This window comes from Diplotaxodon limnothrissa, linkage group LG16, assembly GCF_057381915.1.
Source record: "Diplotaxodon limnothrissa isolate DT_005_m linkage group LG16, D_limnothrissa_male_GT1.1, whole genome shotgun sequence".
Taxonomy (NCBI): domain Eukaryota; kingdom Metazoa; phylum Chordata; class Actinopteri; order Cichliformes; family Cichlidae; genus Diplotaxodon; species Diplotaxodon limnothrissa.
In genome coordinates, this window is record NC_140611.1 from 25,015,825 (window position 1) to 25,029,355 (window position 13,531).

General features: G+C 41.4%; 1 protein-coding gene across 2 annotated transcripts in view; it reads right to left on the reverse strand.

Moving 5' to 3' along the window:
* Positions 1–845: 845 nt before the first annotated feature.
* Positions 846–13,531, reverse strand: part of pkp4 (plakophilin 4) — a 94,123-nt gene continuing 81,437 nt past the window's right edge. For both annotated transcript variants that reach the window (XM_085374920.1, XM_085374919.1), the window contains exons 12-22: positions 10,793–10,976; positions 9,160–9,277; positions 7,975–8,166; positions 7,656–7,829; positions 7,316–7,466; positions 6,042–6,234; positions 5,513–5,597; positions 5,044–5,161; positions 4,792–4,932; positions 3,948–4,012; positions 846–1,712 (exon numbers count right to left, since the gene is read on the reverse strand). In XM_085374920.1, coding sequence (XP_085231046.1) covers positions 1,473–1,712; positions 3,948–4,012; positions 4,792–4,932; positions 5,044–5,161; positions 5,513–5,597; positions 6,042–6,234; positions 7,316–7,466; positions 7,656–7,829; positions 7,975–8,166; positions 9,160–9,277; positions 10,793–10,976 — 1,661 coding nt within the window. In that variant the 3' untranslated portion in view covers positions 846–1,472. The remainder of the gene's footprint in view (positions 1,713–3,947; positions 4,013–4,791; positions 4,933–5,043; positions 5,162–5,512; positions 5,598–6,041; positions 6,235–7,315; positions 7,467–7,655; positions 7,830–7,974; positions 8,167–9,159; positions 9,278–10,792; positions 10,977–13,531) is intronic.

Sequence of the window (13,531 nt, forward strand, 5' to 3'; positions counted from 1 at the left end):
TTTTATTTACATCAAGTTAACAAGAGACGATTAGTTTATCCCAATCCATTTTTTTCAAATAGTGTACGTATATTGGATGGGAAGGAGTACATGTCTCTAATATTGTCAGGTTTTTACTTATATTTTACATTGATACATGGCCCACAGTAGCATATTTTAATTTCCTGACACAGTGAATAACTGCTGCTATCCTTCTGTCACAAATCATCCCTGACCCTCGTCACCATTTTGCAGAGTTTGTAGCGTGACAGAAAATCATCCTGGAATCTTTCATCTTAAATACATTTGCACCACACGTCGCTCATATTCAGCATCGATATTTGAAAAACATTTTAAAACAAGGTTTTTTTCTCCGTCCCAAGAGCACGGTTTGTCAGTCGAGGTGTAAGCGCAGAGTCCGCTACCGATCAGTGTTGGTTGCTGTGCTCCAGGGTGCCACACGGCTTTTATAAAACACAGGTGGTTTAAGGCTCACTACTCATGTCTGTGCAAATACATAAAATATGCTTCCCAGGCAGGATAGAGGATATTACAACCAGAGCAGAAAGGGTTTGATCTATTCATTCACTCTCTTTGCACACGTGGACAAAATGTCAGTAAACTGGAGATGCAAAGAAACTCTCACACAGTTTAAAAAACAAAACTTGACCTTTTATTACGTTGTCGTTGTTGTGTTATGATGCCATCTTTGTCCACATATTTCTTTGTATATTTATATATCTTTAGAGACCTAACATGGCACAAGTTTCTTTTAGTTTTTTTGTTTTTTCCAACCAGTGCTGTTGAGTGTAAACCAGGTAACATGTTTTTTTTTCTGTATTTACAATAAAACGAAAAATGTACAAGACTCCATGGCATTACACAGGTTCAACATTAAGTACAGATATAATTTGATCCCTCTGTACAAGCTAACATCATTAGTTAACTATTTTTCATTTGATTATTTTTTTATTTTATGTTTTTTTTTGGATTCATTTTTTAAACAGATATGAGTTCATGATCCATTTTGGCTTCGGCACATACATATTCCTCCAGTCTCGACTCTTACCGCGGACCTTCGTTTACATGACTCACACCTTTCACCATGCTATCACAGCTAAGAGTTTCGAAAAGAAAAATTAACCTAATATCTAGACAGAGTAGGACGCATGTCTCCTCACTGTAGTGTCCCAATATCTGCTCTCAACAGACTCACAGCATGATTCCATCTTTCTCATCTAAATAAAAAATAATTAGAAAAAAAAAGACATTCCTTGATTTCCTTCTTTGGCTCACATCCCATCTTTCCATCTGTTATCACTCAGTTGAACTCTCCTCCATACACACACATCCACAAAACAAACATGTATGAAGCCAAGTTCATGAAAAAAAGTAAGTTTGTCATTTCCTGTGTGTTCCTCGCCTCTGCTGCAGGGTAAAGACGCACCCCAGTTACAAACCGAAGTGATGGTGAAACGGTAGCACCTCCAGACCTATACCCAGGAGTCTGGAGAGCCGGGGTACTGCTCTGCCCTGAACGAAGGCGTCCGTGTGGTAGCGTAATAGTCCACGTAGTTACAGGTGGATTTCAGTCCATGAGGCTGAGAGCTGAAGGTGGGAGGGTAAGTGATGACCTCCTCCAAATACGAGTCGTCGTAGCCGTGTGGGTGCTGCAGGTACATTCTGTATGTATCGTAGTTTCTCCTGCTCGGCTCATCTGAATAATACAGAGGCTGCAAGGAACGAGAGGCAAGTATCAAGAGTCAGTTCTGAAAACTTGAGTTTTACAACAGTCGTTACGTTAAAGATTCAAACTTAAACTCAAAAGAAAATAAAGGTAGCAAATTAAGCCTTTGCTGTCCCCTTTCCCCTGCCAGCATGTAAAGTAAATTAAATTAGCTCCACTTTAGCCAATTACATCCCAACGCTTTGTGAAATGTAATGCATAATTATTATTAAAATGTCCAATCATTTCACATGCAACATTTACAGGAGGTCATTTCTCTGCACACACGTTTTCAAAAATCCTTTAACCTTTACTTAATTAGGCAGTTTTCACTGATGTTTGCAGCCTTGGCCGTGCAGCACTTATTTCAAAGTATTATTCAGATTTCATTCTAAGTTTTAATGATAGTTCTCGTGTAGCTTAATTTCAGTGAACAAACTTTATTTATCTTCATATTGTACTGCTGCTTATACTTTCAGGAACACTTACACCTCACTATAAATATAACCACACTACACGGTAACATTTTGGGAAAATCTTAATTGCAAATCTCCACCTAGATGATTAGAAATCCACCTACAAGCACCTCTAAACATTAGCTTCTCAGCTTTAAAGAGTAAACTGACAATTTAAACAAAAAGTTGAGCACAGTGGATCAGAAGACGCTGCCCGGAGACAAAACTGCAAACTGGTGTTACACTGATTCATGTCCTCAGTAGAGGATCGCAACAATGTCAGCGCAAGACATATGTAGGTACGTGTACTTATCCTTTTCCTTGACTTACTGTAATGTCTATGTAAACTATGTTGTTAGAGTTTTTACTTTTATTTGAGGCAAAAAAATATGTATATTTGAGTGTTGAAAATAAAGTAAAGGCTCTGTCCCCATTTGTTTATACACTCACTGACCTTTGGTACTAAGGGATCTAAAGGGTACAAAGAAAATATGCCCCAACACCATTACACCACCAGCAGCTGTCCAATTTTTGTGAGCGTGTGCAAATTACAGCCTCTGTTTCCTGTTCTTAGCTGCGTCGCCTTCCTTCCCCATTCGGATTCATCTTGACCTCACCTACAAGCCCACAAGCCTAAATGCACTGAGTTGTTGCCATGTGATTGGCTGATTAGCCGTTTGTGTTAACAAGGAGTTTTATAGGTGCACCTAATCAAGCGGACAGCGACTGTCAAAACAACAGCTCAGGGGCAGACTTTCTTCTAGAAACCTCAGCAAGAGAGAAAATAAGATTTAATAAAAAAACTTAACTATGCCTTTAAGCACATAACTCTTGTTCGTCCTGTCAAAACACAAAAAATATCTCAAATCAATCTTCTGTATGGTGGTAACAAAATGAAACGGCATAAACAAACATCTCAGCAGATTCAGGACAAACGCTCGTTAGTGTGGCTGGAGATTTTTCAGACAATAGGCTAATCAATTATCTTCTCGCCTGCACGTCTCTGGCCACTAATGCAACAAAAACAGCTTCAAGGTAAATGTTAGAAATCCAACAAAATGGATGGGATTTATAAATGTCTGAAATGAATAATGACCGTCTTTAGCCAGAAATGTGAAGCAATGAAGGACATAAGAGAACTCTGTCTTTGTGCAGCATCTCCTCCCTCCTGCCTCCTCTCCGTGCCTGTTATCTGAATGGGCACACATGGATGTGTCCAACAGAGACAAGTGCCTGAGACGTACCCAGACCATCCCAATCCCAGCAGTCACATTCAATCTCACTCAAACAATAGCTGATGTGCTGGGTCATTCGCAGCATTGTCATTCATCCGGGGTGGAATACGTGTCAGTCTCTTTGTATTAGTCAAGCGGGTTAGAAGGGTTGGTCGTGCTTATACAGTGCAGCGGAGGGATCTCAGACATGTGCCTTGTGCCAGCTTATATCACCAAACACTACGATAAATATGAATTCTTAAGGCTAGTATCATATTTTTTTATTTTTTAGTTTGATTAATTAATCATTTGTTGTGTACATTGCAATATTATGTACTGTAAACTACGCTATCACACTGAAAAAAACCCCAAACACTACAAAAATAACAGTAGAAATAGTCTGCACAAATAAACAAAGCTAACAGGCAAACAGAGAAATAAACAATCTCTGCATATACACAGCAAAACAACCTCTACCTCTGTACAGCCACATCAGAGCAGGCATACGAGACAAGATGAGAAGGGGAGGCTGTGGAGTGTAACCAGACATTTGTGCAGAATTACTGCATTCACCTGTGTTCTTCGGGGCTCCTCTGTTGTGGGTGATGAGTAGTAATACGGAGACGGCTTTCCAGACCCTGGAAAAAATAAATAAATAAAGTGAGTGTTGCCTTAGATGGATTAGTGGAACTTGATGCCAAAACACTTCATATCAGTGAAAAAAGTCAGCACATCCCTGAAGGGCAAATGTCTGTATTTTGATAGTAGAGGATCAAGAAGTGGCGCGCTACGCTGGAGAGAAATAACACCAAATAATAGACTTGGCCACTGCTGTTCTGTTGTTTATACAGCCCATGGGATGGGTATTTCCACTGGCACTTTATCCAACGGGTGGAATCCAGAAACTCAATTTCCACTTCCCTATGTAATAGATGAATTTTTGAGGCTGCAGGCTCATTTTGTTTACTCTGGCCTCCCCCGTTCTCACCAACCAGAGTAGGCTGGTGAGAGCTCTTGTCTGACTGTAGTATGTCTGGGTACCCACTCACTGGCCCTGTCTGCAAGCTGTGACCTGGTGATGCTAACAATGGCACCACTGTGGAGTGTCCACTCCTGGCTGGTTGGTCCACTTTAGTGCTGTGCAGACCAACTGCAGCACAAAAACAGCCCTGAAGCGGTCGGAATTCAACTGACTGTGATGGGGCTGGCAGGGGTTGGTGGAAATGATAAGAGAGGACCGTCTTGGCAACGAGAGGAGACTGGCCACAGAATCCGCTTGGAGCGTTACGAAAGATAAAACAGATAACGCCCCGAATAGCAGCAAGTGTGTAACAGCACGCAGTCTGGTGCAGATGGTGAGTGTGAGCCAAATTAAATTTTTAAGGAGTGTAACCCCGAGTGGCTTTCAGGTGTGTACCTGTATACTGTTTTTTATGAATACTGTTGTCTCCTTGGTAATTAGAAAATTGCATAGTTGACTGTGCTCTCTGATAATCTCTGATGGTGTCTCTATGCTCTCTGATGCCCAGCAGTGCAGGAGACGACGTGGCGCTGGCAGCTGCAAGGAAAAAAAGAAAACACGTTTCGTAACATTAAATTCCAGAGGTTTTCCGGTCTCACAGACAGTGTCTATTTCAACTGGGCACGGAATGGAGTGAACTGAATGTACCAGGGTGGTTGACTGGAGACATCTGAACGTTGCTGGTGGGGAGGGTGGGCTGGGACTTGAACCGGTCTCGCTCAAGTGTGGACACTGGTGTGAGGAAATGGTTTTGATTCCATCCATCCTGTTGGGGTAGTGGGGAGAGGAAAACATTGATCCTCTGGATAAATATGCTGGATGTATCAAAAAGAACTATCTGATTTCAAAAGGATAGATATTTTTTAAAGCACATACGATACTCAAACTCATCCCATACTTTTGCAAGCATGTCAGGCTATTGTTACACTACCTGTCAGCAACCATGTGAAAGCCACAGATCCCTCTCTTCTTTCTACCTGTACATGTTTCAGTCATGACCAGTGAACTGCTTCAGAATTAAAACACTTTAAAAATCAGATAATTCTTTTTGATATGCCGTGTATTTTTCACAGACATTAAACCGGACACCAGAAAGGACCAAACTCAATGTCATTACCTTTTTATAGATGGCACGTAGATCTCTGTACTGCCACAGTGTGTTCAGCACCTGAGCAGCTGCTTTAACCACCTTCATAGAGTACCTGGAGAAACAGTCAAAAGCCCAAATGTTTTAGGGTATTCCTGAATGCCTTTAGCCTTCCTTTAAAAACACACTGTAAATATTACAGGACATGATGTTTGAGGAAAGAGTTTGTCCTCAGTGTGTTTTACCCTGGAACATTACTGAATATATAGCAGGCTAGAAATAGCTGCTGTGCCATCATTCCACAGGGACATAAAACCTCAATGCATACAATGCCACCTTCCCTGTGGCTAAAACTTCTCCTTCTCCAAGCATCAAAGTGTTACTTAGGTGTGTGTGTGTTTGTATAAAACTCCAGCTGGTCAGTGCCCAAAACAGCCTTTTATCCCCATCCACGACTCTGGTGGGGGTTTTTCACCGTGTGCACAAGTTACAGTCGGGTGTGTATCACTGAGAAAAAAAACAACAAACTCTCAGACAAATACGAGCTTCTGTAGCGCACCTGTCTCCTCTGCCCTTGGTTATGTTGACCAGCTTCTCGATGCCGCCCGTGTCAGCGAGAGCCTTTGCATTCTCCATGTTTTTGCTGGTGACCTCGTGCAGGGTGCAACAGATGGCTGCCACGGTCTCGTCTGACAGCAGGGTGGTGTTCCCCCCAGGGAGACGGTTGACCAGGTCCCTCATCGCGTACTTCCCTAAGAGCGAGGAGGGGAGGTGAGACGTGCAGGAAATACACTGTGACACACTTACTGTACAGCATGTTTGTAGGCAGATGCTTATGCACGGAGAAGGGAGGGGAGTACCACTCATACAAGTTTGGTTTTTCCCCCCCTCTATGTTACATAATGTAAAGGTCTTCCACTGTGACCTAAACTACACCGTGGAGCTTCTATAATCGGGCTGATATTCATTTTGCTTAGCCTGCAGTGTTGTACAAAGTTATCCTAAATGACATTGCATCAACGCAAGGACACTGGCGTGTGTGCATCCTACTGTAAAACAGCAGCAGCCTGGTGGTAAGAAAACCAAAAGAAAAAGAAAAAAACCCCTGCAGCATAAACTCACAACCACAAAACTGAAGGCACCTTAAATCAGAACCAACCCCCACCCCACCCTTCCTGCTACAGGCATCACCCCTGCTTTGTTGGAACTGTAACTCCTCATTAACTCCACAGAGAGCACATAAAAGCTTGGTTTTTTTCCATTAAATGAGAATGTTTCATGAAAAAACAAAAGGCTAGAGGGAGATTAAAAAAAATAATAACCAATAGTTAAAATTGTCACAAAAGGCCCTTGTTCTGTAGTTGCCATTAATTAAAAAAAACAAACTGAACTAACAAAAAACCCCCACTGTTTAACAATTTGTTAAACAATTTGTCGGTTTGCACACTGTATAAATCACAGAGCCAGCTTAGATGGAAAATGTTTAAAATATTAATAAGTAGTGTCGTGTAGAGTCACGTTATTCAGCTAATTTCCTAAAGATCATCTATATAATATCTATGTACCTCCTTAAATAACAGAAAATAATGTGCTTGTAACATCCACACTTTAGGTGGGTGTTTTATTCTGAGTAAGGGCATGTATCCAAGCTAAATGCTTTAACAACATAGCCTCTGCCTAATTGGTACAACATGAGCAGAGGCTGGACTGTTAAATATGCTGAATCCGACAGGAAAAACAATAAGGCGGCTTTATATTTGTGTTTAATATTATTCATCCAGACAGAGTCATTATGGTGTATAGTGTAAAATGTGTGACAGTGTGACTCCTGACCTATGAGCTCCTTGTTCCTGACATCCAATGCCATGTTTCTCAGAGCAGTGGCAACTGAACACACCACCCTGTCGTTATCCATCCGAAGCAGCTCCACCAGGATGGGCAGTCCTTTCTCCTTTCGCACTGCTGCACGGATGTATGCTGCAAACTGTGCACACAGAAAGCAGTGAAACTTGAGAAGGGTCCACACCCTACTCAGGAAAATGTCTGGTTTTAAGATGTGTGTTTTAGCACGTGTGAGTTCCAGAATTAAACTGGTGACAGCTTTGATCGATGCAGACGTGCTGAGCTGTTAAGTGATCAGTGAGTGTATATAAAGTGAATATAGGTACTTTACCTTCCAGTTGCCAGCTGACAGGTTCTGAAGAGACCCGGCGGCTCCCTCCAGAGTTGCAGGATTGGAACTCTCAGCCAACAGAGTCAAGTAAGGCTTAACCACCGAAGGATGCCAAAGCATTTCTGCACCCTTGGGAGACTTGGAGAAGCCAGGGATGGGCCCCACACCGTCCCACTGAATCAGAATATAAGTGTTTATCAGGCTGTGGTATATAATGACATTATTGCAACTTTTCTGTGTGGTCTTCACTCATTTTCCAGTATACCATACATGATAATAGAAATATTTTGCTATTTTAAAGATACAGTCCCACACTCACTGTGTCTTCCTGAAGGCTTTTTTTCTTCTTCTTTTTCTTTCTGGCCCAACAGCTGGAATCCACCTCTTTACTGGGAGATTCTCTGGCCAGTAAGCCATCCACTTCCTGCCCCTCTATCAGTCTGGGTGCTGTTATCTCCAGCTCCAGACGATATGACAGGTTCCTTAGGGTGCAAATACAATTCTCCACAATCTGGCAGGTACAAGAAGAAAGGCAGTGGAACAGGTAGTTATAGTAGATGCTCTTTTAATCACCATGACAAAGGCTACAACTCTGTGCAGCATGCTACAGTATCTGCAGCCAGTGTGTGGGACATGCACCTTCTATTTGCAGTAATACAATGATATCAATTAGATTTGGAACGCAAGGCAGACAAAATTCGTCAACCAGAGCACACAAACTTATTTTCACGCTGTTTGAGTTTTGTAATGGGTTTGCCTTACACAATGACAATGAGCATGAATGACTGACACGGTTAAGGGTCGAGTTCCCAGAGTGGTGATCTTCACATTAGACATGGTCCACTTGACTTTTTATGGCTTTACAATTCACAGATGAATGAGCTTTTGCAATACCCAGTTGTATAAAAAAGGTTAAGGATATATAATGGCCATTCCAGCTCTATATCTTTAATTCTTGAACTCTCATCATAACCCTTATTCATCTATACTGGGCCTTGGTGCGGCCCCTCAATTCCACCTCTGTCTGAAACAAGTCATTCTGCCTCCTCTTGCTTTCATGCCTCCCTCGCTTATAGCCAACTTTTCTCTGACTGTCTTTCCCTCACATACAGTACAGACAGCCAGGACTCGGTCTCCCATTAAGTACATCTGCTCTTTATGACATCAAAGAGATCCAAGACTTGAAAAATAGTGTGAAACAGAACATTTAAAGCATTCTGAAGCCTAAGCTTATGTGGTTCTAACTATGGCCATTAGTAATATGAGCAACCACTGTTGCAGCCCGGTCAATCAGAATGCGAAAATATGAGTTGTGCTTTGGATGACAAAGCACATGAAACAGTTGCTTCTGGCAGCTGAGGGTCATTTAGGCACAAGGAAACAAATGATTCAATCAGGATGAGTAGGATTCTTCCCTCTTATCATGTGGCAGCATGTTCCCCTCTTGGCTAAATGTATTTGTGTGTGTGTGTGTGCATCAGTGGATGGGTGTCTTTGTGCGTACCTTGCTGTCGAAGTCAGAGGTGTTTACACAGGCTTTGATGACATAGAGCAGTGAGTCAATCAGGCCCTCACAAGTGCGCATCTGTTTCCTGGCCTCCTCACCAGCTGAACTCAGGTTCCTTTGAAAAACACACACACACACACACACACACGACATTTGATTTGGGGCTTTGCTCAACAAACAGATGAGCATATGCAAACACACAAAATGACAGCTGTGCACATGTGTGTGTGTGTCTCCCACTCGAATGTGTGATGTGGGCTTTGCAATCCCCATACACCATCCATAATGTATGAGAGGTGTGCATGTGTGTGGTCTGACTAAAGAAATTACAGTACGGTACTTTGCTGAGTAAGTATAGACCCAACGACCACACCTATGCATGTTTGAGTGCAGTGTTACACAAACAATCACCTCAACTAGCTGGCACCAATTAGAAGCTGTGCTCTACACACTGCACTGTTCTCAAAGGAAGAAGCCCCAGGAGAGAGGTTGTGAGTTTTCCAATAGTTTTGACTGTGATATTCAAAGAAATGGTGACGGCTTTAAAACGTCAACAAGACAGAAAAATGTACCCATTTCACTAAATCGTGTTTAATCATTGATTGATTGATTGATTGATTGATTGGTAATTTATTTCAACATGTGAACAATATACAAGTACATTTAGAAAAGAAATGAGAGAAAAAAAATATACTATACAAATTACATACAAAAAAACATTCTGATTAATTTACATGTTGAAAGGGAGTGGGAAGAAGTATACACTTATTTAATCCCACCCCTGTCCCATAAATTATCAGTGAATATTTAGTCAGCTTCCTTACTGATATAATTTGTAATAAAAATAGTGAACAGATTTCTGATATACTATATACTATAATATCACATCATGAATTTTTTGTTTGTTTGTTTTTAAATAGAGACATTCACTTAATTTAAATATTTTCCTTTTCTTTATAGATCGAGAAGATCATATTTTTATAACTCTTTTTGAACAGTTTTATGTTTGGACATTGCTTTAATTCCATATTCAGTTTGTTCCATAGTTTCACTCCTTGAACAGAAACACAAAAGCCTTTTCTTGTAGTACGTACCTTCATTGTTTTGAAGTTACAAAAACCCCTTAAATTATAACTTCCTTCTTTCAAAAAAAAACATACTCTGAATATTACCTGGCAGTTCTTTATTTTTTGCTTTGAATAGAATTTGTGCTGTTTGGAATTTCACTATATCGTCAATTTTCAATATTTCAGACTGCAAATATAGTGAGTTTGTATGTTCCCTATAACCTGCATTGTGGATGATTCGAATTGCTTTCTTTTGAAGAGTAAAAAGTGAATGTAATGTGGTTTTATAGTTATTGCCCCAGACCTCTGCACAATAGCTTAAGTATGGTGAAACCAGTGAACCCATATTTATGAAAAAATGCACATCATCCTGATAATGTTCGCTAAATAAAAAGTGATTTACGAGCATATCTACAAATTTTTTATTTTTAGATTTGAGGCGGGTCACTTTATTATCATATTTTCTTCAAACGCACGCTATGAGCTCATCAGTCATTACATGCAATAGCATCAGATGTCCACAGTGGGGAGCTAGTGCCAAGTGTGATCATCAGGTGGTTTACCTCAGGCAGCCTGTGGTGTTCCTCAGCACCAGAGAGGAGTGAAACTTCAGCTTGTGCTCGTCATCGAAGGTGGAGCTGCTCCATCCAGAGTGAGGGATGATCACAGTGTTAGTCAGAGTTGTTAAGGCTTCCCGGATGATTGTCATCTTGACGGCGTCACACGACGACAGGTTCCACAGCACCCCTGAGGACATAGCCACATGCAAACACAAGCATTGAGAAGCAGGCGTGCAAACCTTCTGTTAAGTCAGCTGAGCTGTCATGTGCACTTAGGTTAACCTAGAGGGGGGCTTTTAGTTCAGTGTGTGCGGACGTGTCCGACAACATGCAAACCGAGAACCTGAGTAAAGATATGACTATACCACGGCTCGAACATCAAGGCATCAGATATTCAAGTCAACTTTCATCTCTGCAGACTATCCTTGCGGCAAAGATTATTTGTTTGAAATGAAAAATATAGTAAGAAGGATGGGGTGGGGATCCATATGGCATCAGCTCAGTCATTTCAATTGAAATATAAATAATGTAGAAGTCTTTAGAAATTATGCCATCATTTCACTCAATTCAAACATACTTTTGGTAACCACTGATAATCACGCACAGTCGTGGCAGCTTCTGATACTGCATCTGTCATGGATTAGCCGGCATGTAACATGTTCTTCTAATTAGGTGACTCTTGCTGCTAGGCTTACACTAAGACACAGCCCGACTGCTGTAGGGCATTGGTAGCCCTGCAGGAGACAAATGTTACACCAGCTGAATTCTACAGTAAACACTCAGGGCTGAATACATGTGTAATGTTCAAAATGCAGCCAAAACAATGCTTCAAGTACAGTGTGCATGTGTGTTAGTGGTTCATGTGTGAGTGCTTAATGCTTCATGTTAATGAATCCATTTGCTGTTGTTGCTCTACCACTTGCTCACCTCAGTCTGTGCATTCAGAACACATCACATGATCAACAGACCAATGAAGCTATTACATGGAACTCCGTAATATACATGGACACACTACTGGGAGAGGTAAAACAAATAATGACAGGTCTTCCTGGCTACTTTTCTCTCAACCTCACTGTTTATCTTCTTTCAGTAAGCTGCCTCTCCGTCCTGCTCTGATTGAAGCAATGGAGACGATAATACTCTGTAATATGGCCCAAGAGCCCAATTGAGGCAGACTGCTTGCAAGAAGCTTTACAGACAGATATATGCCTGCCAAGACGGCAAGGTCTCTGCCACTGCCAGTCATTTAATCAACAATTTCTCTTACCATTATCATTATTAACACTAAATCAAAGTGCTTTCAAACCCATTAAAGTCCTTTAGTGAACTTTCATTACTTTCCTTTTATTATGCTAAAATAACAGGGAGGCACTGAAAATCATGTGATACGCAACTTATAAAGTTAACATGCAGCACGTGCTTCTTACTGGAGCCTGGCAGCAGTGTGTGTCTGTGTGTGTGTAAGAGTCATTTTGTGCATTTTGTGCTTTGTGTCAGGCGGACTAGTAGACTCTGCTCAACTTGACTCAGTGGGACTCAGTTTAATTCTGCACTAACTGACCTTTGCTCCTTCCACCAGCACATTCAGTTCTGTGTTTACCTTTCTCACGGGACACGCACAGACTGCCTTGTAATAGGACCAATAATGCAGTGATAAGACACTCATGTCCACTGACCAACCTCCCTGCTTCTTCTTCTGACTCCACAATTCACTCTTTCTGCCTCTGGCAAGTTCCTAAACAGCCACTGAATGTCAATTTGTAGGAAGAATGTTCTCAGCTGGATTTTAGACTGATCCTGTGGAGGCAGCATGTCGGGAGAAATCAACTGGAGAATTCACTGAGGTGTGACTGACAACCCTGTCAGTGGTGCAACACCAGCAGCAATACCCATAAGTTACACCTGACAGTCAGACGGAACAGATGTATGCTTGTAGGCACCGACGTCAACCTTGTTCCCTACTCAGTGGCTTGTTCTCCAGTGCCTTGGCCTGCCTTTGAAACGCTGACCCAAGGTAAACATTGTTGTGAATTGTGAGAGCGCAGGAGGACACAGGGAGATGCATGGAGAAAAAAAACACCAAAATAATAAATAAATAATCTGAAGGTGGTTAGAACAGCTAAGGAAGTTAAATGGACATATCTTTTGCCCTGAAGTAGCTCAGCTGTAACGCATTCTGGGTTTTTAACACAAACAGAGTAAACGTCTAAAGATCACAGATAAAGAACTAAATGGCCACAAGGGATTGCACTGGCACAGTGACTCAGAACTGCAATGATTATTGGGTGTATATGGCTGACAGTTGCCTGCAGAGTTCAGAGTAAGTCTGGCACCACTTCCCCTCATCAGCAGCCACTTGCCAAATTTTACATGTAGTTAATCTAAGTCACCCACTTGTGCAAATTTGGTGTTTTTACCAACTTCAGTTCTGCCATTTTTATCACAGAAATACACAAAGAACAGACTCATCCTGACTACTGAGACACCTGTATCCTGCAGAAAATGTGTGTCGCAACAGTCAGCATTGTCATATTTATTGGACACATGACACTGAAAGGCTAAACGAGACACAAGGAGAGAGACAGAGAGACTCCTAAATAAAATCTGAAAATATTACAAGCAGTGATCTTGGAAATTAAAGAGCTTTCTGACATTTTAGCAGTACTTAATCCAATGCACTTGATTACATTCTGTCATAATGCAGTCCTGCAAGCCTATGTCATGCTGCATTTGCTAAATATG